This window comes from Pezoporus flaviventris, unplaced genomic scaffold (genome assembly GCF_033815535.1).
Source record: "Pezoporus flaviventris isolate CSIRO_AGI_PZ_B2104156 unplaced genomic scaffold, CSIRO_AGI_Pfla_v1 ptg000113l, whole genome shotgun sequence".
NCBI lineage: Eukaryota > Metazoa > Chordata > Aves > Psittaciformes > Psittacidae > Pezoporus > Pezoporus flaviventris.
The window spans coordinates 1,423,588-1,450,582 of NW_026892661.1; the positions used below are offsets into that span (position 1 = coordinate 1,423,588).

The 26,995-nt window shown below is 59.3% G+C and overlaps 3 protein-coding genes and 1 long non-coding RNA gene across 9 annotated transcripts; 1 reads left to right on the plus strand and 3 right to left on the minus strand.

Moving 5' to 3' along the window:
* Window positions 1-526: 526 nt before the first annotated feature.
* Window positions 527-8,384, plus strand: TMPRSS4 (transmembrane serine protease 4). The gene is made up of 13 exons (XM_061478172.1): window positions 527-685; window positions 4,063-4,093; window positions 4,174-4,287; window positions 4,392-4,544; window positions 4,639-4,768; window positions 5,781-5,882; window positions 5,987-6,027; window positions 6,543-6,705; window positions 6,877-7,043; window positions 7,231-7,326; window positions 7,420-7,559; window positions 7,677-7,826; window positions 8,001-8,384. Exons 1-13 carry the CDS (start codon window positions 677-679, stop codon window positions 8,010-8,012), a joined length of 1,308 nt encoding a protein of 435 aa, XP_061334156.1. The 5' UTR covers window positions 527-676; the 3' UTR covers window positions 8,013-8,384.
* Window positions 8,385-9,590: 1,206 nt separating this feature from the next.
* Window positions 9,591-16,713, minus strand: SCN4B (sodium voltage-gated channel beta subunit 4). Of its 4 annotated transcripts, none has more exons than XM_061478173.1 (5): window positions 16,593-16,713; window positions 12,682-12,845; window positions 11,837-12,062; window positions 11,468-11,597; window positions 9,591-11,348 (listed from the first exon to the last, which is right to left on the minus strand). In XM_061478173.1, the coding sequence occupies exons 1-5, from the start codon at window positions 16,654-16,656 to the stop codon at window positions 11,255-11,257; spliced, it is 678 nt and encodes a 225-aa protein (XP_061334157.1). In that variant the 5' UTR covers window positions 16,657-16,713; the 3' UTR covers window positions 9,591-11,254. The 4 variants fall into 4 exon arrangements, with proteins under 4 accessions (XP_061334157.1, XP_061334160.1, XP_061334159.1 ...); XM_061478176.1 differs by lacking the exon at window positions 16,593-16,713 and adding an exon at window positions 15,698-15,844; XM_061478175.1 differs by lacking the exon at window positions 16,593-16,713 and adding an exon at window positions 14,454-14,712.
* Window positions 16,714-19,084: 2,371 nt separating this feature from the next.
* Window positions 19,085-19,880, minus strand: LOC133282095 (uncharacterized). The gene is made up of 3 exons (XR_009747626.1): window positions 19,639-19,880; window positions 19,558-19,597; window positions 19,085-19,401 (listed from the first exon to the last, which is right to left on the minus strand). It is a non-coding gene; the product is annotated as an uncharacterized LOC133282095 (long non-coding RNA).
* Window positions 19,881-22,705: 2,825 nt separating this feature from the next.
* SCN2B (sodium voltage-gated channel beta subunit 2) lies at window positions 22,706-26,459 on the minus strand. 3 transcript variants are annotated; one of them, XM_061478022.1, is made up of 4 exons: window positions 26,226-26,459; window positions 23,621-23,787; window positions 23,130-23,340; window positions 22,706-22,993 (listed from the first exon to the last, which is right to left on the minus strand). In XM_061478022.1, the coding sequence occupies exons 1-4, from the start codon at window positions 26,293-26,295 to the stop codon at window positions 22,794-22,796; spliced, it is 648 nt and encodes a 215-aa protein (XP_061334006.1). In that variant the 5' UTR covers window positions 26,296-26,459; the 3' UTR covers window positions 22,706-22,793. The 3 variants fall into 3 exon arrangements, with proteins under 3 accessions (XP_061334006.1, XP_061334008.1, XP_061334007.1); XM_061478024.1 differs by lacking the exon at window positions 26,226-26,459 and adding an exon at window positions 25,950-26,191; XM_061478023.1 differs by lacking the exon at window positions 26,226-26,459 and adding an exon at window positions 24,702-25,134.
* Window positions 26,460-26,995: the final 536 nt, after the last annotated feature.

A 26,995-nucleotide genomic window follows, 5' to 3' on the forward strand; every position in this document is an offset into this window, starting at 1 on the left:
CGGCACCGAAACTTGGGGGCTGTAAGAGCCCCTCTCCGCACCCAGCCCTGCCAGCCACACCTTGTGCAACACCAGTGAGCTCATCCAACGCACGGGCACCCACTCGCTTTCCTTCCGAGCTGCCTGCCTGTGTCAGCCACAAGCTGGGGCTGCACAGGGACAGACAGACTGAGTGACCCGAGAGGGTACAATGGCCCCGTAACCTCACGCGTAAACTCCTTTCCTCCTCCACCTACTAACACCTCTGTTTGAAAACAACCCAGTGTGATGCGGATGGAGAGCGGGACAGCCGTGGTTCCTCTTATCATCAGCTGGAGAGCAGGAAAAATCCAGTCAGTTCACTCCTGATAAGCTATTTTGTGACAGATCTGCAGGTGAGTCACCTCCAGAGGCAGATGCTCAGGAGATTACTGCAGGCGCCGGAGCCGCTGATAGACTGGTGTTGTATTACCATACAGATCACAATTCCTGTTTCACAACTCCTGCCGTGGGTTTTAAGGAGTGCTGGGGCGGTCCTGCCCCAGTGTTAAAGTGTGGGCAGAGCAGCACAGGCACAGGGGTGGTGGGAGCATCGCTGGTCCAGCTCCCTGGGCATCGGGGCACCGGCAGCCTCCCCGTGTCCCAGCTGGAGGATATTGGCTGGGTTTCTGCAGGCTGAAGACAGCGTCGGAGCTGGATGAACATGGTGAGTTACCAACAGCTTCGCCCACCGCTCTGCCCCTCTCTGCATGGCAGCCCCCAGGCCCCACACTCCCCATGGCTCCTGCACTCGCAGACCGGGTCTGCCCGCAGCAGTTCACTGGTGATGGGGCAGCCCAGGCTCCAAAGACCTGCTGCTCCCTGGTCCCAGCCCCCGCAGCATCCCAACAGAGAATGATTCTACCTGTGTCTCAACACTGCACCATGGCTGCTGGACACAGTGCTTCGCTCTCACTCCCACATTTCTCTGTGCCTTGCTTGGCCCTCTCCTGCACTCGGAAGCATCTTGTTATCCCCCTCCTTGCCCTGAGAAGGGGCTGGTACTTAGGCAATGCCAGGGAAGGAGCCCAGTCCCCTGTCCCCCAGTGCTTCCACCGCAGGACGGCCAGTCCCTCTGCTCAGCACAAGGGACGTGCTCGGCTTGGCTTCTTGCAGTACCTTTAGCTGGCAAAGCCAGTACCACCAAACCCCAGCCTGGCATGCAGTCCCTCCCTAGGAGGAAAAGCCTTCCTTAACAGAGGGCAGGCACGTACAGCCCAGCTCGCAGGGCAGCATAAACCCCTCCACCAGCAGCATATCAGGACATCAATCCCTCCAGGGTAGGCAACTCGCTCACCTGCATGGCATCAGTGGCTACATGACCCCATGGATTAAATGTCCTGCAGCCAAGGAGCTAGCCCTGGATCCAAGCACCCTGCAGCCTTTGGAGTTGGGGTTTGCACTGAACATTCCACCACATTCGGGAGCAGCTATTCAGTGCATCGCAGCACCTTGCAGCCACACAGTGTGGAGGAAAAGCAGCAAGAGCCTGGCTGCACCCCTGGATATCCAAGCCTCCTCAGAAGAGAGTGCAGAAGTTCACCATGGCTCATGGGATGGTGCTTGCAGAGCTGGAGTGTAGACTGGCCATAGAAGCATTAACGTGAATACAGCAAGGGAGCTCAATTAGTTACGGCAACCTTGACTTCTCCAGGAAATCATGTGCTTCCACTCCACAAGGAGCTGGCACAGCTCTTGCCTTCCTTGGAATCTAACCCGTGCAGCTCTTGCCGTAGCGTGGTTTTGGGAGCAAGTGGGCAGTGATGGAGAGGCAGCCCCTGGGGCAGCTCCCGAGCTGCAAATCTGTTTGAAACTGAGGAAGTTCATGGATGGAAGAAAACGCATTAGAAAATGAAATCAACACCAGGCAATGACTTCTGCAGGTGGGAAGTGGCCAGCACCACAGCATCATCCCTCCCACCTGTGTCCAGACCTGCACAGGGAAAGGAGCTTGATACCAGGTGATGTGATGGGCACAAGCACAGGCAGCTTGTGGGCAGGCAGGGGCAGCAGAGCTGCTGCAGTGACTCTCAGCCCCAGGCATGCTGTGGAGCCTGGAGGAGCCATGGTGGCCATGGTCCTGGGACCGGTCCCACAGGAACCGTTAGGATCCCATGGTCCAGGCTCACGGTGACACGAGAGGTCAGCACGAGGAAGGAGCAGCCCCACGTGCCCTGGCTGGATGCACGGGAGGACGTAGGTGGTGTTTGGGAGCAAGCTGAGCCACATCACAAAACTCCCGCAGGCACCAGGTGCTGCAGGTGAGCAGTTTGGGAAGGGCAGATGAGATGGGAGGCCCAGGAGACACCCTCACCTTCCCACCCTGCTCTCTTGCTCCCTACACAGAGCTGGGCTCCACATCCCAGCAGCTACGACCGCTGATAGCACAGAAGCATCCTCACAGGGACCAAGAGGAGCCAAGGGGCTCTGTGCATCCAGAGCTGGGTGCTTGGCATGACTTGCCCACGCTCAGCATCAGTGCCAGATGAGCCAGGCTCTTTGGAGCAAGGCCCCTGGCACCTCCTGAAGAGCCAGATGGCTCCATGCTGAGGCACAGCCACATGCCCACAGCCCTGTCAGCACAGGCTGGATCCAGTCCTCCCCTGCACTTCTTGTTCCCAGGCTGGGGAGCAGCCAAAAGTGGGAGCCCAAGCCATGCAGCAGGGCTGCGATGGAGAGGCAGCGATGGCTGGGCTAGCAGCACATCAAATCCAAGCTATCTCTGTACGTTAACCCACAAATAATCGCTTGTCGCTCGCCTGTAAAATCCTGCTAACAAAGTCTTTGTGCATGACTAAACATGCCCAAACACAGTGACCAGAGGGAGGGCTCCATCACTCCCTCCCACCTGCCTTGGGCTGGAGCCTGCCTGCATCCCTGGTCTGATGGCACCACTGTTCTTCAAAGCCCCAACCTTGAAACCCTGCAGTGGCACAGGGGCCACTGCTCTCATCTGAGACAACAAACACACTTGGCTCCAGCCCAGAGACAAGTGTGTGCTCCCGAAGCGCAGCAGCTCCTCTTACCTGTGTGGTAGAGTCCAGAGCAGAGAAGAAGAGCTCTCTCAGGGCCGGAAGGGCATTCAGGGGGAAAGCACAGGCCGTCAGGGAGCAGCTCAACAGCATGTCACAAGCATAGCTGCAAAACAAGGCAATAGAAACATACAGAAACAACAGCCCAAAGGGGCTCTCATCTTTGCCTAGCACCAACCCCCCAAGGATGAGAGGCAGCGGCTGGCTGGTGCAGCTCACAGGACCTCTCCTACCGCAGCTGGGCATCTCCCACATGAGAAGCTCTTACAAGAAAACGATTTTGAAGAGATCAAGTGGGATCAATGCCTCTTCCACCACTTCCTCCTGCGCCGACTGCTCCCAGGCTGTGTTTGCTGCGTGTCCTAGCAGCAGCACAGCTTCCCTCCCATGGGCCAGGCTGGTTTCTCCAGCAGCGTGCCAGGGAGGACGCTGGCTGTGCCACTCGGTTTCTGACCCCACATTGCGCTGGTCAGAGAATATAACCCCCCATGGTGACATGTCTGGGTGCCACCACTTCTGTTTTGACTCAGAGCCTCTTGGCACATCAGAAAGTGCTTTCATAACAACTATGACTTTTTAAGCCCCTGGTGCATTAATGACAGTAATTCTATAACTTTAATAACCAGTTACTGGAATTGCACAGATAGTGTTCAAAGGAGCAACACAGCTGGTGATGCTGGGCGGCAACAGAGCTAAGTGTTGCACCAGGACATGCCACCCCCCTGCTGCCACCTCCATCTTCAGCAGCTCTAAAACAACCTCCGATGTAGGCTGAAGCATTTCCCCTGCTAATCCTCCCCAGGGACCTTGAGCAAGCCAGAGACACAGCAGCCTCTGTGCCTGCTTAGCTGATCCTCTGCTTTCTCTGGGGTGGCTGATCCTGTTATCTCTGCACTCGGCATGGGAACTGCCATGGGACCAGCTAGCCACGCTCCTACAGACCCTGCCCATCCACCAACCGCTTCTTGCTGAAGTTCCAGCTCGATAACTGCTTTCCCCCTCTGGTTTGCAGGATGTAGCCTCCGAGCGGCTCAATGGCAGAGGTAATACCTGTGGGAGCTGGGGGCACGAGTGCTGACGGGCTGGGGCGGGCGACGCAGGGCCACGTTCCTTTGTGTTGCAGGTCCCAGCCCGAGACGCAAAGGCTCCACATCCCTGCAGTCCTTCAAACGGATCGGCATCCTGGTCCTGGCAGTGGTGCTCACCCTCGCCTGCCTGGTTGCAGTCGGGTTCCTGGGTATGGCTCCAGCTCTCCTCTCCCTGCTCCTTTTGCACAGCAAACACAGCTCTGGACCCAGGGCTTGGCTGGGACCTTCCTGCTGACACCCCCCTTTCTCGCAGTCAAGGTTTACCTGGACCAACACTACTTCTTCTGCAAACAGCCCTTAAAGCTGGTTCCACTGCAGCAAGTCTGTGATGGGCAGGTGGACTGTCTGCAGGGCGAGGATGAGGCCAACTGTCCCCAGTGGGTCCCTGAGGAGCCACTAGCTGGGGGTGAGTCCAGGGCACCCTGCTTGGGCTCCAAAGGGGCATGGCTGCTGCCTGCCAGAGTCACCCGTGACAAAGCTGCCTTTGTGTCTGTCTCCAGCCCGTGTTTCCAAAGACAGATCCATCCTGCAGGTGCTTAACAGGGACACTGGAGACTGGTTCTGCATCTGCCATGACCACTTCAACCTGATGCTGGCAAAAGCAGCCTGCGAGCAAATGGGCTACAGGAGGTACATGACTGCTTTCTCAACACCTCTCTCACTGCTCTATCCATCCCTCTCCCATAAAAGCTCTTTTTGAGTGGGGCTCTATTTACACATAGAGCACTCAGAGCCCTGCACTAATGGTTTCAGCCCATCCCCAGGACACAGGGTGCTCAGAGCTGGCTGGTCTCTGTGATAGAAGCCCTGGCAGCTTCCCACACAAACATAGCACCATTCCCAGTACCGCTGCTCCATCCCCTGCCCTCTTCCTACTCCTCACCCCACCTCCTTGCGGGTACCCATGGCAAGCACTCACCTCACCAAAGCAGCCCCTCCTGCAGTACATACAGAACCCATCCCGGGGGAAAACACACTGCCCTACTCTCCCTTTTAAAAGCCCCATGAGAGCAGCACTTGGCTGGGGTGTGGGAGGGCAGGGCTGGGTCCTTGTATTGCAATTAAGCTCCATAAACACACCTGTATCTGCCTCTGCGCTGCCCTGAGCTAGCAGCAAGCTTGGAGTGCTGCATTCACCTAAAGCAGGTTACAGCTGAGATCTGGGTACTCCTGGTCTGGTGGAAGGTGTCCCTATCCATGGCAGGGGGCTGGAACTGGATGATCCCTTCCCACCCAAACCATTCTGTGACTCCTCCACTGCTCTCTTGTCCCTGGTCCTGATATCAGTGCCAGGTCTCCACACCCTGCCCTGGCCCTTCAGGGATGCCTCTTTTGGCATCCCCGTGTCCCTGTCCCCAGAACCTCCATTTTCTATGAGTCTTTCTTTTGCTCACTGGCACAGGGTCTGCATTCCCTTCCTACACTCCTGCTTCCTCTCTTGCTCAGCAGCTCTTTGTTGGAGCCATAGGCAAACATTTAGGACCTATTTGTGAAGGTTGGGTTAGGCCACCTGTGGCTCAGTGCGAGCCCAACCCGCTGGGTGTCCACGCTCCCGGAGGTGCCTGTGCAGTGCACACTGGTGCTGTGCTGGGACCGTGCACCCGCTGTGCTGGCTCACCTGGCCCACCCCCGTGTCTTTCAGCAACCCCACGTTCACAGCGGTGGAAGCAGGCACCGGGCAGCCCCTGCCTCCCCGCGAGGTCGTGCTGAGGAACGGCAGCCTCCAGATGCCCGAGCCAGGCCGGTGAGTGACGGGGCTGTGCAGGAGGTGGTCACCGTGCCCCTCATCCTGCTGCTGAGCCGGAGCCTCTCCGCCACTGACGCCAGCCCTTTCCCTCCCTCTCCCAGGAAATGCCTCTCTGGAGTGGTTGTTTCGCTCTTCTGTTCCAGTAAGTATCATGGCACTGTTTGCACCTCGTGCCACTCCACCTCCCCACTCCTGGCACGTCCCCGTGTGCTGCGCTGCGGCTGCAAGAGCTCAGCTATGGCCCAAGCCCTGGCCCTCCCTGATTCCCACAGTGAGGATTTGCATGAGAAAAGTTGGATTTCATTACTGCTAACCTCCTTGCTAAGCCAATGTAAACCTCCCAGACATGGAACACCTAAGAGAGGCTTAACCAGCTGCTGGGATGGGTCTGCTTTTGCTGCTGAATTATCCTGATCAAACTAATCTGCTCGGTGGGCTGGAGAAGGCAAGGAACAGGTGAACCAAGCCCAGGGATGATGTGCATGCAGAGAACAAAAGGGGGTGTGCTGAGTGGCCCACAAAGGGGTGGCAGACAGTGTCAGGAGGCTCTAAGGAGCCTCTGTCCCCACTTACCTGAGGACAGAGGAGGGCAGAGCAATGCTCTCCCTCCCCACCGCTGCAGCTGACCTGTTGCTTTGTGGCTCTGCCACCCTGCAGAAGGCTGTGGGGAGAGCATAAGGACTCCGCGTGTGCTGGGGGGGAGCGCAGCCACCATCGAGGCTTGGCCGTGGCAGGTCAGCCTGCAGTACAAGAAGGAGCACATCTGTGGGGGCAGCATCATCGACCGCAGCTGGATCCTGACGGCAGCACACTGCTTCAAGTGAGTCGGCTCCTCAAGGCCTGGGTTTAAGCCGGGTGGTCCTGTAGTTAACATGGCTTTGTGCCCCTTGGTACAATGATGCTGAGCAGGGCGCAGTGTAGGCAAGGCTCTGCTGCCTGTCCCTGCAGCGGGAGGGAAGAGGGGAGCAATAACAGACATGTCTGTGCACAGGAACAACCCCATTGTTCAGAGCTGGCGTGTGAAGGCCGGCTCCAACCTCCTCTCAGGCACCAGCACCCTTGCTGTGGAGAAGGTCTTCCTGGCTGGGGAGATGCCCACGTCTCCCAAGGACAACGACATTGCTCTGGTGAAGCTGCAGTCTCCCCTGCACGTCTCAGGTGAGTTATGGCACGTACCTCCTCGGAGCAAGAGCCCCACGAGCAGGCGAGGAGCTCAGTGGGCATCAAGCAGCAGTGCAGAGGGGCACACATGAGGGGGCAGCTGGGTGCCCAGTGGTGCATGGCCACAACCCACTTCCCCACAACCACCCTCAGTCACCTCCTGCCTTTCCTGTCTCCATTCCAGACAGCAGCAAGGCCATCTGCCTGCCCTACTTCGACGAGGAGCTGGTGCCAGGCACACCCCTGTGGGTGATAGGCTGGGGCTACACACAGAAGCGCGGTGAGTGGGACAGTCCCCCCCCAGCACCACTCGCAGGAAGGGGGCCGGTGGGCTCCCTACAGGGTCCCCTCTGAGGCACCACATTGTGTGCAGGCAAACTGTCTGAGGTCCTGCAGCAGGCGGAGGTGAAACTCATTGATGAGGAGAGCTGCAACGTCGGTGCCTACCATGGCGAGGTCACCGAGAAGATGCTGTGTGCTGGCCTGCCCCAAGGCGGGGTGGACACGTGCCAGGTTGGTTCCGATTGAGGAAATAGCTCCTTCCAGGGGTGGGAAAGCTGCAGCCACGAGCACTGGTACCCAGTGTGCTGGGAATGGGGGCTCTTCCCTTTGATGGTTTATCCTTTGCAGGGAGACAGCGGAGGGCCCCTGCTCTACTCAGGCAAGCACTGGCAAGTGGTGGGCATTGTGAGCTGGGGCGAGGGCTGTGGCACCCCCAGCATGCCCGGCGTCTACACCAGCGTCCGTGCCTACCTCAACTGGATCTACGCCGTGCGGAGGGTCAGTGCTGCACCGCTGCCTGCGGCTGCTCTAGCACAGGGGGTTTGGGGGTGCTGGGAAAGGGCACCCTTGGGCTCAGCATGGAGCGGAGCCGGCTCCTTAAGGATGTGATTCTGTGCTCCTGGTTTCAGATGTCCTTTCAAATCTCACCATTTCTTCTCTCTCTCATTCCAGTCGGAGCTCTGAGACCTGCTGGGACAGGTCCTTCCCCTCCCCTCACGCCTCCCTCCCCATCCCTACGCACTTGGCTGCAGCAGCTCCGGCATCAAAAGGTGAGCGGTGCCTCCCGAGCCCTCACTGCCGGGCTGTGATTTAGCACACCAGAGGCCAGCCAAGGAGGCAAAGGGCGGCTCGGAGCCACGTCCACTGATACCATGGAGGAATCTGAGCAGCTCAAGCTCCTTCTGCAGAAAGATTAATTTATTACCCGGTGCTGACCCTGCTGTGGCAGGAAGGCTCCTGCGGGGCGAGGCTGCTCTTTGCTTACTACTGTTCTACGGAGAGAAATGATGTTTGTGCTATGGAATAACCCCATTAAAGGAGAGTGTTTGTTTTTTTTCACGCAGCCTCTGAAGGCTCTGGCCCTCTTGCTTGCGAGGGTGTTTCTGACAGCACCCAGCGCTCCGCAGGAGCTGCTTTCCCAGCGCAGGGCAGGGTTTTATTTGCTGACTCTGGTGAAGAACCTGTTCCTGCACACAGACCCCGGCCGCTCAGGCTGGTCAGAATGGGGCCAGTTGAAATTACTGGAAACAAACATGGACATCGGGCATTCCTTTAAATCAACACTTTCTAGCACAGAAATAGGGACCATTCCCATGCAACATGGTAGGGAGGGATCCTGCTTTCCAGGCAGCTGCGCTCAGAGCCTTTTCCACTGGGAAATACCCCCAAGCACCCTCTAAACACGGCCAGTGCTCAGCAGGCAAGGGAATCGCTGCTGCTCTGCCTCGGTGCAGGGCCGGCAATGCAGCGTGCCCCGAGGGAGCCTAAACACATCCAGCAACCCAGCCTCTAGTTTCTCTATTAAACATAAAGTTTATTTCATTCAAGGCAAAGCTAGCTAAACCTCTACAGTGCAAAAATGTGCTGTCACCACCCAGCATGTCATACACACCCTGTGTTTACTCACAGGCATCTCCTACATGGATTTAGATATGCTGATACACGTTCGTGTCTGTTGCAGCACACACCTCCAGCAGGGCCCTCTCCCCCATCCACCCCAGAAAGCCCCTGCAGACCCCCCCCCCCAAAAGCCCTTGTGACAGCAGGAGCCCCACAGGAGCTGGCACCCAAAGCAGCCCGGAGCCCCCCACGCTGTGGACAGCACCCGCACACATATGCAGATAGAGTTACGTGTCAAGAAGTGCTTATGTTGACTGTTTCCATCAAGCCAGAGGAGTAATCCATGCATAGAACAGCATTGCATATCCTGTGGTAAGTGGAACTGTGTCCAGATACCAGCTAAAAAAGGCCAACAGGTTGGGACAGCTAAAAATAGGTCTTTAAAAAAGTCCTTTCCTCCCCTCAGTGTCCTCCCCCACAGAAGGTCTCCTCCAAGGATGGGCTGGGGCTCTCTTGGAGCAGCCGGGAGGTCTCAGCCTTGCTGCCCAGACTCTCATGCATGACCATGGTGCAGTAACAATACTTTGCATTTACAGAGTGCCTTTCGCCCTAGGATCCTGGAGCACTTTGCAAAGCCATGCAGGGAGCCTCACACCTCCTGTGAGGTAGGTCAGATTTACCGTCCCCGCTTTACAGGTGGGGTGCCCCATGGTGAAGGCTGCAGGGTGCTCCCTGTGCCCCCACCCCATGAGCAGGCCTCACCTCCCCACAACAGTCACCAGAGAAGGTAGCACCTTGTTTGCCTTGCCCACCGAATCCTCACCCACCTTCCTCTCCGGCACCTCTGTCAGGGCACCTGCAGCCGGGGGCATGGCTTGGCTGTGATTCCCAATATCAAGTGGGGATGGGGGAGCTGCCTGCCCTGCAGCTTCACCAACAGCCACCCACAAATAAAAGAGGAAGAGGGAACAAATCGCATTGCAAAGGACATTGCCACCCTCGACTGTAGGAGCAGCTCATTCTTCATGTGTCATGTCCCAGTACAGCCCTTAGGAAGGGGGCTGCGTTGCCTGAGTCCCCACTGCAGGTACCCTTTTGGCTTTCTGTGGCCCCCCTCACCCGAGGCTCTCAAAGCACTTTACAAATGATAGCCAAGGAAGCCTCACAACCACCCCTGTGAGGTAGAGCAGTGTTATTATCCCCATTTTACAGATGGGGAAACTGAGGCATGGAGAGGCAGAGTGACTTGCCCAAGGTCACCCCGTGGGCCAGTGGCAGGCCCAGGAGTGGACTGGCACAGCCCTAGCATTGCTCCCCTCGCCAGGGCTCCACTGTGCTCCCTCCTCCCTGCGTCGCAGATGGAGCGCCACAGGTTTCATTGGGTGATGGGGGAACGCCATCAGCTGCGTTCCCACTGGAGTCTGATATAAAAAACCTCTGCGCAACAAGTTGAGCCTTGGCGAGGCAGCGTCAGCGGCATCACTGCTCTGAGCGTGCCGAGTGATGGGCTTTAAAGAGGGGAGGAGGAGCAGGAGCAGCAGCACAAACCCAGGGAGCACCCCCAGGAATGCCCCCGCTGCCCCTGGGGTATGGCCCTACACAGGGTGTGAAACATGGACCTTCACCCCACTGCAGCCAGCAGTGACCCCACGACGTGGCCAGCCCCAGCCGCTGGTCCCCACAACCCTGCATAGGAGGAACCAGCCCGGCCCATGGCAGGAGCACGGCACCCAGCCCCTGCAGGGATGAGATGACAGCCCTGACAGTCACTGATTTGGTTCTCAAGTGTGCTTACAAGAGCTGAAGCCAAGCCCTGCCGCATCAGCCCTGCTTCCCCCCTTCCTCCTGTGCCGGACCCATAGGAAATGCAGCAAAGGCAGGAGCCTCTGCCTCTATGGTGAGCGTTGTGCACCTTTGCTCTGCTCCAGACACCCTCTGCGCAAGGCAGGCAGCTCCTGCCCGCCCCAGCTCAGCGTTGCCACTCACACAAAGACACCCCGAGCTCCTCGCAGCCTCTACCCCCAGGCACGCCGGGACCCCTGCTCACCATCCACCACCCCACAAGCAGCACAGCACCCACAGTACTCCCCAGCCCCTTCCCTGCCTGCCCAGCACCCTCTTGCCTTCACTCATTGCAGAGCAGGCAGCTCCCTCCGTCCTGGCAGCATCCCAGTCCGAGTCCACAAGAAGCTCCCAGTCCCCACGGCAGCCCAAGTCTTTTCCGAGAAGCAGTGCAGGTTGCAGGCACGTGTGTAATAGAAACATGTCTCAAGCATTGGCAGTTTGGAAAGAAAACAAAAGGGAAAGGCTTGGCCCCCTGCCCCTGTCCCCGCTGCGGGGCGGGCTGGGGTTAGGGTGCCGCTGCTTCATGCCTTTGGTGGTGCTTTTTGTTCCGCCTTGGAGCCAGCCAAGCCGTTCTCCGTGTTGTCGTTGCCCGAGGAGCTCACGAGGCATTCCTTCCTGGGGAAGGGCACACAGGCAGCTCACAACTCCTGCCCCCCCCAGCCCCTCTCACCACGACCCACGGCAGCCCTGCCCCACGGCAGCACCCAACAAAGGGTGCCAGGACCCGCACTCACTTCCCATCCTGAGTCTTCTTGATGATGAACAGGACAACCCTCTTGATGAGCATGAAGAGGATGAGGAGGCCGATGAGCCCCCCCACAACGCCCACGATGATGAGCGTCACAGTGTTGTCTGCCTCCACCACTGCAGGAGAGAACGTGCTGAGGGGCCTCAGGATGGGAGCAGGGAGCTCCCAACTGCACAATCCCCCCCACCTGCACAAAGCAACTACGGACCCACACAGAGGGGCACGAGGCCAACCTTTACCCTGCAGGGATGCCAGCTACCTCCAAGAAGCCAGGACACCCCATGCACCTCCACAACCAGGATGGGGTCAGTGCGGGTCTGCATCCCCACAGTCCGGAGCCCTGGCCAGCACTTACTCTTCTGGACCACCGTGAGGAAGATGGTGGCGTTGTGCTGCGCGTTCTTCTCCTTGGGGTTCTTGACGTGGCACGTGTATTTCCCAGCATCGCTGAAGTCCACGTTCTTCAGGAGAATGGAGATGTTGTTGTCCTTCTTGGTCGTCGAGCCGACAAACTCGACTCGTGGGTTGCGTGCCACCAGCAAGGGCTCCGAGGCTTTGCTCTTTATCTTGCCGTGGTAAATCTGCAGGGGCAGGGATGCAGGATGTGGGATCAGATGGGATGCCAACAATCCCAAGTGAGGGAAAGGCCCAAGGTCTCCTGCCAGCGCTCTGCGCACACAGACACACATGGCAGTGTTCCTGCACGCCCCAGTAAAGCAGGAATGGCTGTGGAGAGGAGCCTGACACGCAGCCCACAGTGCCGTGGAAGCAGTGGTGTTACAGACCATGCAAAGAACGGGAGAACCCCAAGGCAGAGAACCCCCTTGCTGTAGGGATAGACAGGGCTGCAGGACCTGCTCTAAGCGAGCCCTCCTGATAAGGAGTTGAAGAGCAAATCCAGACCCTTTGGTACCGCAGAGCAAGTGCAGGAAGAGAAAACCAGCCCTATTTTGCCCAAAGGGCAGACTTGCACGTGACCAGTCAATGTACATTAAGAGATGAGCCTGCGGGCAGCAGAACAGCTTTGTGCCGAAAGCACAGATGTGCTGAGGTGTTTGAGTCACCCTGTTGGCACAGCCCTGTCCCCCCAGAGCTGGAGGAATGGGCATCCTGGGAGAGGAGAAAGGGAACTCTGCAAGAACCGGGAATTACAAAAGAACCTGCCTATAAAGCAGAGGCAAAGCCCAGCGAGCCACCCACCATCTCTGTTGAGTTGAAATACCACGTGAAGACCAGGTCCTGGAAGCCTATGCAGGTGGTGAAGGTGCAGGGCAGCAGGACATTGGAGTTATTCAGAGCCATCACAGTGTTGGTCTTCCCCACTGACACCTCCAAGGCGAAGGCGAGGGCGAGGACATGCAAACCTGGCAGGGAGAGGGGAGGAGACAGTGAGGGCACGGCACCAGCGTGGAGTCCAGCCTGCTGCATCGGGAACCGAGGTGCAGCCCAGCCTCTGCTGGGCTTTGCTGTGGACGTGTACCTGGGGAAAGATGGGGCAGGGAGGAGAAAGGCACATGGGAGGGACAACTGCTCCCCCCCCTGCAGCCTGGCCTCTGCTGGAGCACCAGTCACAGTGGGGATCCCTTCCCAGGGAGCACATGGCGGGCAGTGGGATGCAGCCATCACCCCTTAGGTCCTGCTCCCAGCTCCACCAGGGACCTACGGCATCCTCCTCCTGCTCCCCACAGCCTCAGCATGAGGGGCATGAGCTCAGCTCCCCTCCCAGAGCCCAGGGATGGGTTCGTCACCCCTCATTTGCTTTGGCATGGCAGGACCAAACGTGCCTGTCCCAGCTTTAGGCAGAGACAGGGGACATGTTCCTGAAGACCCCACAGAGGCAGTACGGATTCAAAGGGAACCATAATATCACCACGAATGAAGTATGCAAATGAAAGCCCTGATTTGCATGTTATCCATAGGCCTCCAGCTAAACCTCCAAGGGGGAGAGAAGTGCCCAAAGCAAGCAGAGCTCTGTGTTCTTCAAGCTGGGAGCTGGAGCACTGATTAGCATTGCTGTGCAGCACAGCTCCTCGCAGCCTGTGCGGCCCTCGGACCCCTCAGCCCGCCGTGCAGAGCCTATCTCCCGTGGTAAAGAGGGATGACCTTCAAGCTACAGAATGCAGCTCTGCCTCTCCTCTCCTCCCATCAGCAGGAGAAAGGCATCCAGGAGCAGGTACCAGCCCAACTGTGCCTCAAAGCTCCAGGTCCCATGCAAGGCACCATGCACTGCTCCCATGCACACCAGGCTGGGCAGCAGTGTCCACACAAACCCTTTCCAGGGGGCACGGGATGCTCTGCTCCAGGCCAGGAGGGCAGCCTCATTCCCCATCACACCAGAGCCCCGTTCAGCTTGTATGATGTGGTACGGCCAAGCTGTGGTACAACCCAGCAAGCATTGTCCTGCCCTTTCCCAGACCTCAGCCACCTTTACAAAGCTTTCCCTGGGCACTTGGATAACCAAAACACACTGGGGACAGCTCTCCCTGCAGCTGCAAGCTGGTCCGCAGCTCCACTAACACCCTAACTCGGATACGCTGCCCTCAGCTTCAGATTCCCATCTCTCTGAAGCTGCTTCAGCTGCTGATTTACTCTCCCACACACGCCTGTGCTAACAACTCCCCAGGCACATCACAGCCCAAGCCGAGCCCGAGCCCTGCATCCTGGGCTTCTGGTCCTGCTGCAGTGCTGCATTGCAAGCACTGCAGGCAAGGAGTTACTTAACTTTACAAAGAAGCACTTCTCATTCCCCTCCAGAGGCTTTGGCTACCATCAGGGGGTGGTTCCCACCAGAAGGAGGTCGCCTGCAGTTGTCAGGCTCAGAGACCAGCCCTGTAGATGCTACAGAGGGACTTCACAGCCAGGAGCATCCCTGGGGAACCATGCTGCTACCTGGAGTGAGACTTAGCAGAGGGATGCCTGGCTCTGCAGGTACGCCTGAGCAGGCAGGGTGCTGCAAGCTGACAGTTACTTACAGGAAAGACGATTCCTTGCAGCTTGTGACACTTTTAATCCTGTCTGCCACCGTTACAACGTCACGAATGCAATCTGAATTGAATGCGTGGGGTAAGCGGAGGCTGATCTTCTTCCTGTCATGCTGTGGTCTCAGGAAGACAGAATTGATATGTTACCTCTAAATAAAGCGCAGAGGAAAAGACGTCGGGAGGCCAGGAGGTTGCTGACTGGACCTGTCACACCAGCTGCCCAATGTCCATGTGCCCAAAGCTGCTGCACTTCCCACCACGCGAGCCCCAGCCTTCAGCACACAGGGCAAGCCCCTCCATGGGCTCCAGGCCACTTCCCATGCCTGTAGGGACCAGCTTTCACCAAGCGATAGCGAAGGGGCACCGGGGAGCAGCCACTTGCTGCTGCCAGAGCCTCTTGCTAAGGGTAAGCCTCTGGGGCAAGCCCCACAGAGGGTCCCAGAGGCACTGAGCTACGTGCTTAGGGCTGCATCGTGGGACCCAGCCCCAGCAGCAGCAGCGATAGCGCTCCAGCCTGGGCAGGGACCCGGAGCAAGACTTTCCCCCATAGCTGCCTGCTTTTCCTGCAGCCCACCATGAACCTGGTCTGGGAATCACTGCCCGAATGGAAAAGGCACATGGGGTTGGAACCAGATGTGATCTTTAGTTCCTTTCGAACCCTAACTATTCTATGATTCACCGGAAAAGCCATGGGACACCTCCACTATCTGCAAGAAAACACCTCTATAAAAACTTTCCTTGCCCATGAAAATCCATGTGAGCTCCCAGCACACACAGCAAACCATGCCTGGTGGGATGGCCAGGCTCCTCTCCACCCAGGTTAGAAGCAAGGAACTCTCAGGCCAGCCTGAGCCCTGTGTGCTCTGGGACAGGACACACGGGCTGCCCCTTCCCATGAGCGCTGAGGACAGAAGATGTGCTCCAGCTCCCTGGTGCAGCCAGGAGCCCACGACTGCTCCCTGGAAAGCACAGCATCCCAAAACACACAGACACGGATTCCTGCCCAGACACTCTCCTCTTCCCACCTCTCCAGGTTCCCAGCCCACCTGGGTGACCTGTAGGGCCAGGTTCCCATAACACCCTGGACCTCAAACCCCGAGTGCCCTGTCAGCAGCATCTCCGGGTCTCTCCTACCACCCCCCTGCCACCCCTGTGCCAAAAGCAGCTTGCACTGCTTCTATCCGCGTAGGCACTTTCAACCAGCACCCAAATCTTGCAGGGAGCCAGGTACTTACATGTCCTTTCGTGTCTCCAGCTCACTTAAAGCAAACTTAAGAACTATGCCCTCTAAAATGCCTCTCAAAGGAGCTTCCCAACAGCAAGTGCTGCAAAGGCAGCCCTTGGTTTCAGGCTCTCTGTGGCCGTGGACACAAGGGTGACCTACACGAGCGGGAGGGCTGATGCAGGTGGCTTGGAACCAGCCCCAGGAGCTGCAGCGGGGAGGGGACAGCTGCAAACTCCCTCCTGCATCCTGCACCCGGGGAGCTCGGGCATCCCTGGACACAGGCCTGGGCATCATGCTCCGAGCCCTGCAGTGTGGGCTCGTCCCCGCGCCGCGGAGAAGCGCATGCAAATGGGGTCTTAAAACGAACTGTAAAGACAATGACCTGTCGGCGGGCGTGCTGGCGGCTACGCTGAAGCAGTGCACCGCTTCCCTACGGCTATTCCCCCGGTTCACGTTAGCAGGCAGGTAGCCGCGGTCCCTGCTCACAGAGCAGCAGAGCGGAGCAGGGCAAAGCGGGATGCAGCCGCAGTGCTCGCAGGAGGAAGCTCTGGCGATGGTGCAGGCAGGGCAGGGGGCTGGAGGCAGGACTTCAGAGTCCGCTCTCGGACTCGGCTGCGAAGTCACCTTGGACAAGTCACTTATCCTCAGTGCTTCGGATTCGCCGTCTGCAGAGCAGAGATCATTGCATTAGCGCCCGTGCAGGGGAAATCCATCCGAGCAGCAGCGTCCGATCCCTGGCGGTGCGGGCAATCCGGATGCAAAGCAGCTGAGCGCGAAGCGAGGGTCCCCCCGCCTCGGGAAGGCGCAGGGGAGCGGCTGGAAGCGGGATGCAGCCGCGGCGCTCCCGGGGGATGCGGGCGCTGCGCGGGGCGGAGCGGGTCCCGCAGCCCCCCGCAGCCCCTTACCCAGGAGCGCTGCCAGCAGGCGCGGCGCGGGGCGGCGGCGGGCGGCGGGAGAGCCCCGGGCCATGGCTGCGGCGCGGTCCGTGCTGGCCCGGCTCTGGCACCCCCGCTGCGGGCAGGCGGGGCCGTGCCGGGCGGGGCCGCGCTGCGCTGCGCCCTCCTCCGCGCCGCGCATCCTCCCGCCGCACCGCCCGCACCGGGGGTCAGGGGAAGGCTCCCGTGGGGATGCCCTGGGGCCACCCTGGAAGGGGACGAGGTGCCGCTGAGGCTGCGGCTTCCCCTGCCCCTGCTGGGGTCAGCGCTCGCTCGGTGCACCTCAGGAGCGTGGCACCACCGGTCTCCCTGCCCGCTGTCCCCATGGAGCTACCAGCATCCCCGATGGCAGAGGGGGACGCAAAGTCGGGTGCAAGGGAATCCGCCCAGCGCCAAAGGGAGCGCTTGGCAAACTTAGTTTTCTCACCGTGGGTTTGTTCCGGGATAATTGGCTGCACAAGTTTACGTCTCAAGCACCTTCCCCGCACTGCCACATCCATTAGAGCTAACCTCCAGCAGACCACATCCAAAAAGGCCCTCCTAATGGAGGCCTCCATCAACACAGTGTGCAAAGATAGAGCTTTACCTTTGAGCCCACATCCATTAGACGGCCAGAGCCCTGTGCAGAGCAGTGATTAGGAGGTGATGCATCCTGATAACAGGCATGGCAAGAAGCAGGAGGAGGTGATGCTGTGCTCACGGTGCAGGAACAGGACTGACTGTTTCTTCAGGCTGGAGTCCTTGCTGCCATGAGGCATGTGTCCAGGGACCGGGTAAGGCCGTACATTGTTTGCTGGGCACAGCTCTACAGCACGGCTTCCCAGAACATTACTTCTTTTCAGGTGTGAGAGCAGCCCTTCCACAGGGCCCTGCCTTCATGTCTGTGATGCTGTGGCCCATCAGCTCCAGGGTGTTTTGAGAGACTCCTCAGCCCCACTCCAGCCCTCTTTGCAGCTCATTCTCTTTCCCACCTGAAGCAGGAGGGAAGAGGGGAAGCAGGAGGCTTTGCAGGGCACAGGGGCATCCCAGGGGACCATCAGAGGATGCCAGCAGTGCCTGTGGGTTGAGGAGTTAGAGCTGCAGTGCTGGCAACAGAGACAGGAAAAGTACAGGCAGAGCAGGCTGGGGAGCGCTGGCAGTCAGTGCTGCAGGAGCAGTGTGGAGACAACTGCTGATGCAGCAGAAGGTGTGTTGGCGGGTGGCTGTGATGGATACGGCTATGTGGTGTGTACAGCTAGGTGATGGATATGGCTAGGTGATGGATACAGCTAAGGTGATGTGTACAGCTAGGTGATGGATACGGCTAGGTGATGGATACAGCTAGCTGTTGTCCTGCAAGGGTGCATGATGCTGCTAGGACCACGGGCACCGATGCTGAAGCAGGGGGCAGATGAGGCTGAGGCTGGACCCTCCAGCATCCAGCAAGCAGGACCAGAGAGACCTGCAGCACTGGGGACATGAAAGAGTAACACCCATACCCTTGGGTAAGGGAAAGGCCATTACGCATGAACTTCTTCCTGTTTGCTGCCCATTATGTCCCCGCTGACATCTCTGGAGAAGGAGGGCTCTGAGCCTGGTGCCGTGCTCTCCTGGCCATGCAGCCTGGGGCTTGGAGAGGGATGCTGCCTGTCACAGGAGCCTGATGGAGCTGTCACACTTGGCAGCTCTGGCCAGTCTCCTCGGCTGACTGCTCTCCTGAGACATCTGCTGCTGCCACAGGCCTGGGAAAGGCTCTGCTATCCCGCAGCCTGACCTCAGTGAATGGTGCCTGCTGTGGCCAGGATGGAAGCACAGAGCAGCTGGCCCTGGGGTTTTAGCATGATACTGAGATGTCCGGCATGGGAGCAGGGATACTGTGGCTCAGCGGAACTTGTTTTGCTGAGTCCAGCACAAAGCTGCTGTGTCCGGTTTCAAGGAGGGCGAGCACCATGCTCGGACACTGTCACCTCTCGGGGGGGACAGGAAGAAAGGTGCAGGGGTCCTGCCAGCTGGCTCACAGCCTGCAGAGGGATCAGAGTGACTGTGAGGCCCCTGGGTACCCCTCTCTCCCTCTCACCTCGCACTAATGGAGCGGGGAGGGTTAAAGTGCCAGGCTGCTCTCCGAGGACGGCTCCTGTTTCCCTCCACGTGGGTACCTGGGTAGGGCTGAGCAGAGCAGTTGGGCTGCAGCCTTCCAGCTCTATGCAGCAGGCGCAGCACCGGCCCCGGCTGCCCTGGAGCATCCTGTCCCATCCGCACTCCCAGCAGCAGCCGGAGGACAGCCCCATCCCTCCCACAGCCAGGGGATGCTGGGCTCCCGGGCCAGGAGCAGGGAGGAGGAGGAGGTGGCAACGCTGGAACAGAGCTTCCCATCAGCACCTTATGTTTGCTGCAAGGTCCTCTGGCTGTGACCTTTAAAAGACAAGCTGGCCTGGCAGCCCGGGACGTGCTGGGCAGGAGGCGCCCGCAGTGATCAGACACCGCAGGACCAGCCTGGGCTGGAGCTGAGCGGGAGGTCCCAGGAGCGCGGAGTGCGGGTGAGTGCTCGGCTGCCTTTGTCATTCTCGGAGCTCCTTCGCTTGCGGCTCTCCCTCGGAGCGATGCTTTCCCCTCTCCCTGCCTCCTTCTTCCAGTGCAGAGCCGTCCCGCCTGCTGCTTCCTCCGCGTTCACCAGCAGAGCAGCCTGCCCTCGGGGTCGGCAGGTTCCTCGCCCCCTTTTATGGGCCCTTTAATACAAGCAGGGGAAGAGGAGCAGTGTCTCCAGGCAGCCTCTGCAGAGGAATCTGCAAGAGACACTGCCCTGTGTCCCAGGAAAAAGTTCCTTCCTGACCCAGCACTTCCCCTGGACCCTCCCCAGCTCCAGCGCTGCCCCCCACACCCCTCAGCTCCTGGGATTCCCTGCCCCAGGATGTCCCCTTTTCCAGGCTCTTCCTCAGTAGTTCCCAGCCCCGCTGACAGGCTGCAGGCAGCATCGCAGGGACAGCGGCTCTGCACTCCTACCAAGCACCCAGCAGAGCCCCAAGGCTTTGCAGAGCACTGAACCGAGGTCCCTGCTATCTCCCAACTTGCTCTTCAACCCCTCTAATCCCACCTGGTCCAAGGAAACGGATGCAGTCTGTAAAACGGAATGTCCCCAGCTCTGGAGAACCTGCGAAGCCACAGCACCGCAGGAGGGTGCAGTCAGTGCCCTTGGTTCCTCACAGCGATGAGAACTCACCCTTGGCATGTCCCACGGGGCTCTCCTCCCTGATCCCACAGCGCCTGCCTTCCTCATGAGGCTCTGGCAGAGGTGCCCCTGCCCCCTTTGCTGTAGTTGCCCCTCTGAAGGTGCAGGCCAGGGACTCATTGCTGCTGGCAGGGCTGTACCTCCAGCACCAGCCCAGTGCTATAGGACCAAGTCAGCTGAGGTGCATTAGAGGTGATTTTGGTGCCCTTCCTGCTGGGATGGAGCTGGGAGCTCTCTGCGGAGTTAACCCCGCGGGCACACAGCAAGGTGAGCAGGCAGCAGTGGGAAGAGCAGACTGCTGATGCCACTCACTGTCACCACTGAGGTAGGCATAGGTGTGTAGGGGCTGTCCCGGTGTGTGACTTGGGATGTGCAGGCATTCGGCAGCCCCAGCTGACGGGCAGGTGGGAGAGGCAGGACTGAGGAGAGCTGTCGGAGCTCCCGCACGCTCACCCTTGTGTCTGCACAGAGGTAGGTTGATGGATGTGCCTCTTACTGCGCCCTGCTGCACCTCTCAGTGGCATTGCTGGGTTGCTAAATTGGAAAGCAGCCTGGCTATGGGCGCCCGTCACCCCATGTGTGCCCTGGGCTCCATTGGAGCCTGCTGAGCCTTACCTGCCGTGCCCTGAGCAGTGCTCCCTGTGGAGCCATGCCCTGGCACCAACGCAGGAGCCTTCCCGTCCCTCTGGACAGAAGCAGAGATGAGGGACCCTGTCCTGCCCCTCCAGCACAAAAGCATCGAGTGCAAACTTTGTGTTTTGTTGTTCTTTTGTTTAAGTGTACAAAGAGCAAGAAAAACATCCTACACTCAGCAGAGTGCAAAACGAACCCATCAGAAGGCGCAAGCCCAAAACTACAGTCACAACCGATACCAGCGCCTCCTCTGTGTATGTATATATATATTTGTAGAGATTCTCTCTGGTGTGTACAGCTATGTACATACAAATGCATTGGCAAGTTGCAATTCAAGGATAGTGCATGAAAGAAATGGAAAGGCAGATGCAAGACTGCTCATGTGCAACAGTCAGAGGCCTTTGGCCGCAGAGTTGCCAGCTCAATCCTGTCTGGAGCCGCTCACACCCTGGCTCCGAGCAGGATACAGTCCCACTGGCACTGTGCAGGGAAAGCCACCCGGCGTGGGGGTGCGAGGGGCGGGCAGCCTCATCCCGACTCTCCCCGGGGCAGGAAATCCCACGGGAGACAAGGAAGCCACATGGAGACACGGCACATTCCTGCTGCAGATGGGAAGGGGAGCGGTGCAGAGCCCAGCGAGGTTGAGCGGGGTGGGGAGGGCAGACGGGGCCGGGGCAGGAAGCGATGGGGGTAGAGCAGGGAGCCCATGGACATCCCTTCCTCCCCAGGGAGGCACTGCCCACAGCACTGCTGGGACGGCACCACAGTGGGGTGCAGCAGCACTGGGTGCTGTGGGGAAAGTCTCACTTCTCCCCTGGCAGTGTTGCTAATAGGTGACAGGACCTCTGTCACTTGGCCTGTGGTGTCCATGCACTGCCCCTCTCCTGCCCCATGTCTTGTCTGCCGTAGGAGAAGGAAAGCCCAGGCACGGTGTGGCAGGGGACGCTTGCCTGTCTGACACAAGAAGCCCCAGGACGAGCTCCCCATGTGCTCCATCCAGCACAGCTCACCCACCAGGTCCTGCACAGGAGCCCAGGGGCTTGCTCAAGGCAGGCAGCATCTCCAGTCCCAAGCCTGGGCTCACTGCATCCCCCTGCACCACTGCAGGATGGGACCAGTCAGGATCACTGCTCACTCATGCCCTGTCCCCCATAAGCTGCCCAGGCCACCGCTAATAACAAACTGCAGAGCACACGGGGCAGCTCCCGGTGCGCATGAGGGAGCTGCCAAAGCAGGGCAAGAGCTGGACCATGGATGGGGCTGAGGCAGGAGCAGCCGGCACTGCGGGGCCCGGGGCTGGCTGGGCTGGCAGTGCTTTGCCATGGCAGTTACAGGTTGTGCAGTGCTGTGCAGGGAGGCCGCAGGAGGCAATCTCAGCATCACAGGGTCCCTCGAGGGTCCTGCATCTGCACCCAATCCTTCCCATCAAGCATCCCAAACCTCCTCCGCTTCCCAGCAGCGATTTGTCCCTAGCAGTCACACCCCGCCACTCCCCACCACCTCAGTTTGGCACATCAGTAGAGCATTTTCCATTAGAATTACCCTCCCTAAGAAGGAAACTAGCACAAAAAAGTCAGCCCAGCACCTCTGGCTGAGATGCTCAGACCCAAAAATAGCCCGAGAAGCAGAAGGGTACATCCGTTACAAACCAGGAGCCATTAGTGGCTCCGAAAAGCAGCAAAGCTCAGAGACACCTTGTGAGCTAATGGTCATTACCCAGCTTCTGAGCAGGCTGGGACAGTCCCTGAGGAGCACAGGCTTCTTGTCACAGCACCCTCAGCACTGGCACACAGGACTTGCAAGGAGGAGATGGACAGCTATGGGCATCCCTTAGGGACAGGCGCATTGGTGTCTGTGCCCTGCGAACAGCAGGAGCATCTTGGGGGTGAGACGTGACCCCGAGGGCAGACGGTGCTGGACGCTGGCTCCTTCTCTCTTCTTCTAGTGGGACAGGGTGCAGACATCAAGGCACGGGGCTGCCCAGCCCCTCTCTGCCCCTGCTGGCACCTGCTGCTCCATCCCCTCCATGCAGGAGGGCCGTGCTCATCCCCCCTGTCCCATGCCACCCTGTCCCCAGCACTTCCTCACGGGCACACGCAATGCTCTGGCACTCAGAGCCGCAGGGGCAGCCCCAGTGTGCTTCAGCCACCATCCCCAGCCCTGCCCGCTGTGGCCAGGCTCCAGGGACCTGCTCTCCGCGCCCTGCTCCAGGCTGGGTTGGGTGTTTAGATGGAAGGAGGGATGCTCTGGGGAGACAGAAATCCTTGCTTGGGGAAGCACATCAAGGGGGTCACGCTGTACAGGGGTGAAGAGGGAGGGAGGGACGGGGGGTGTTACTTGGTGCCCTCGTCTGGGTTGCCTTCTCCGTCTGTCTTCCCTTCCTCCTCCGTCTTCTGGTCGTCTGTGTTCAGCCTCTGCTGCTTTTTCCGGCGCACACATTTCACCACCATCAGTACCAGGATCACGACGGCCAAGAAGCCGCCTACAGAAGCGCCCACGATGACAGCCACCGTCGAGTCATGCTTTGGAGGCTCTGCGGAGACAGGGCTCAGGGAATGAGCTGGAGCAGCCAGCGGGAGCGACTGGGAACAGGCAGGGCCCTCGCTCCCACTGCCGGGGTGAAGGCAGGGCACAGGGCAGAGCACAGAGCAGCAGAGGGGATCACTGACCTTTGGTGAGCACCTTGAGGCTGATGCTGGCGTGGCCCCGGTGCCGGTCCGGGGGGTTCAGGACGTAGCAGTTGTAGGTGCCCTCGTCCTCCAGCTGCACGTTTTTGAGGGTGAAGGACACGTCGTACTTGGCGGGGTTCCCCGTGAACTCCACGCGGTTCCCAAAGCGGTCCAGCTGCTTGTTCATGATCTTCGTCCGGAACTGCAGGAACTGGGCGGGAGGAGGAGGTAGGATGCTGTTTGGTACAGGCTACGTGAGTGTGCCAGGCGTCCCCCTGCCCTGCGTGTATTGCTGCATGCTCCCACCGCAACAGCCCCTCCTCATGGCACCTCTGCTGCCACTGTTCTTACGCCATCACTTGCTATTTTTCCCTGTGGCAAAGGGCTGGGTAGCAGGAGCACACGTGAGGACCCCAAGGAATGCACACGACTGCTTCAAGCTGATCCCTGGACCGCTCTCTCAGCACAGCCCCAGCCCCAGCAGGACTCACCAGCTCCTCAGAGCAGTTCCTGCACTCCTGGTATGTCCAGTTGAGGGAGAACTGCTTGTTCTCCACCTTGTAGCAGGAGTTGAAGGTGCAGGAGAGCTTCACAGAGGAGCCATTCAAGGCATTGATGGTGGCAGGAGCCATGACCTCCATCCCCAATCCTGTGGGTGCTGCAGCGAGCAGAGCAAGAGCAGAAATGTGGAGTTAGAAAAGGGGCACAAGCATCCATCCTGCGGGCAGAGCTCACCCTGGGGCCTGGGATTGCCTCCCAGGGACACCCAGCCAGGACCGGGGTTTCCCTCCACAGCAGTGACTGGGGACAAGGAGGGAGCATCCCCAGTCCTGGCACCATCCCTTGGCTGAGCTGAAGGAGCATCAGTCCTCTGGTGACCCCCTCTGCCTTGCCTGGCTTGGCTGACTTCTGCTGACTCCAGGCAAGCCCTGCTCCTTGCACTTAGCAGAGGCTCTCCTGCTGCAGGATCGATAACCCAAAGGGCTGGATGCAGCATCAGCACACGGGGCTCAGCGCCACTTACACGGAGCACTTTATGACTGTGCTCATCAGATTTCATTCCCAGCAGGATGCTCTACAGCAGCAAGGTCTGGGATCTGCCAGGACCGGCCCCTGGAGCTGCAGGGGGAATGCAGATGCTCCCCTACCTCCCAGGGGAGCTCGCACGAGGATTCTCCAGCTGGGAATGCCCGTGTCAAGACCTCAGTCACTGCTGGGGGGGCAAGGCCAGTCCCTGCACCCTGGCCCTGCTGTAGCAGGGAAACAGGGGCAGTACCTGATGCAGCTCACAGGGCAGGACAGGGCCTGGGCAGGGATGGGGTGTTTGTGCTCCTTTCCTTCTGGGTGCTGCAGCAGCACCAGAACCCCAGTGCCTGCATCCAGCATGTTCTTTCCAGCCTGTGAAGGCCTGAGGCAGGCTCCTGTGCAACCAACTATTGCAAACTGTAAGGCTGAGCCATTAAAAGCACAGGGACAGAGAGCCCCAGATGGATGGGACTGCGAATGGGGGCTATGGCACCCCATAGGCAGGGGCAGTGACACGGGCAGCAGGAGCTTTTCCCATCACCTCACCTCTCCCCTTTGGCTGCTGCTCTTTGCTCAAACCTTCTTCCTGAGGTGCTCCTGAGTCCAGCCCTGCGGCCAAGCTGGATGCACGTCAAGGCTGCTCTGCTGGCTAATCCGCTCCATCTGCAAGCAGGGCAGGAAAGGGGCCAGGCTCTGCAGCCAGGGAAAAGCGGCTTTCCCAAGGTGCAGATAAGGCTGTTTTGAGCTGCACCTGGGGGGTGCAAATCAGCAGCAACCGGAAACCACCTGAGGGATGCCCTCAGGTATGGCCAAGCCCCTGGGGATGGCTCCCTCCCTGCTCATGCTGAGCTGAGCGCCCTCCATCCAGCCTCTGCACAGGGCACGGGGATGGGGAGAGCTGGTGCGTGGGGACAAGCCACAGCAGCCAAGGAAGGAGGAAGTGTCCAGGCTGGTGTCCCAGCCTCGCTGCCCCATCGCAGCCCAGGGTGGGACAGAAGAGCCTGCTTGTCCCTGGAGGTTCCTTCCCAGCCCAGGCCTGGTTGCAGGGCTCCCTGCACAGGGTCATGGGCTCGAGCGCCCGTCAGCCCTCACATTGTGCCCTGTGTGTCTGCATTGGGTGGCCTTGTGCTGCGTCCCGGGGGCACCCCAGGCTCTGCAGTGTCAGGGCTTTGCCCTATGCCAGACGGTCCTCGCAGGCAGCCAGCACGCCACGGGCACGTGCCTGGGGAGCACCTACATGTGCAGGTCCAAACCCTGCCATGGACAGGGTATCCAGCACCAGGGGACAGCAGAGGTGGGGAAAGACACCGCTAAACCCCCTAGAGGCCACCATCCAGGCTGTGTCCTTTGGTGCTGTGCAGGCTCCCAAATGCTCTGTCACACTATACCCTGCACCCAGGGCTCAGGAGGTAAAATGACACGCAGGTTCTAAAGCGGCGCTCACTGGGCTTTTTATCCTCCATTTCCCAAGGCAGCCCACCGGGAGCTCCAGGACAGTGCAAACAGCACCTCAAAGTGATGTGTTCCTCTTCCCAGTCCCTGTGGACCCAAACCTGCTGACACACGCTGCTGGCTCCGGGGCAGGACAGAAATGCAGAGACCACGGTTCCCCCCCACCACCCCATGCAGCACCATCAGCCCAGAGCCCACAGAGCACAAACCAAAGGACAGTCACAAGCCACCCATAGCCCCCCAGCCACGTCCTTCCCAGCGAGGCAAAGCCAGAGGTGCCCCATACCCCCACTGCAGCCCTCACCCCTGCTGGCATGCAGAGAGCCCTGCGCTTGGACAAACCTCAGCAAGCAGGATGCACCATGCTTTTAGGATAAGATACAGCCGCAGCATGCCCCCATCCTGCCTCAGGTCGCCCTGGCTGGTGGGTTTGAGCAGGCTGCCCTTCGGACCACCTCCATCCCCATCCCTGCGGCACAGCGCTTCTCGCTGCATCCCCGCTGTCGGAAGGGGCTGGGATGCGGGGAGGGGGCTCCTGGCCACAGAGGGTTGTTTCTCCCCAGCCTGGGTGCTGTCCCCTGGCAGCCGTGTGCATGCAAGGGTCGAGATGACACTTACCCAGCGAGAGGAGCAAGCTGAGGCCAGTGAGGAACAAGGTGGGCTGCGGGAGCCAGGCTTCCAGGCTCATTTTGATGGAGTTTTGTGTATGGAGAGGACGTGGTGGTGGTGTGGGTTGTGGTGGTTTGGCTTTTTTCGAACGCCCGGGTTATGTGCAGGTGACATATAACATTAGAGCTGCTTTATTTCTACAGCCCAATATGGCTGGAGCCGTGCTAGAGCCGAAAACCAGTAAATCCTGTGGTTGGTGGATTTCAGCAGCACAAGTGGGAGGGCAGAAAAATTTTCCCCTGAACAGAAGGAGAGCACTGCTGGCACTGGTGTGCAGGGGTCTGCCCATGGGCTGTGTCACTGAGCATCTCCTGCAGTGTGCTGAGCACAGGGGAGCCAAGGAGCAGATTCCTGGTGGGATTCAGTGCAAACTTGACACTGGAGCAAGCAGCACTCAGGGCTCCTCTTCCCCACAGGAGACCGGCATCCCAGGACTTGTCCAGTGCCTTGCAGCCCAGAGGGCTCCCATGGTCCCTGCAGCCTCCTGATTTCAGTGGGGCGGTGCAGATGTGTCACCTCTGTCCGGCTGGAGGCTGCAACCAGCCCTGCTTGCACCATTCGCAGCAGCAGTTCCCATTCTGGACAGCCCAACCATCAGAAATTGCCCTTGATGCCAGGCAGAGAGCAGAGGGTCCCTGCCTGCACAGCGTGCCCGGGAGGAGGCAGTGGGTAGAAGCGCTCCCAATGCTGATGCGAGGGCAGCCCCCTCACTTCCCAGG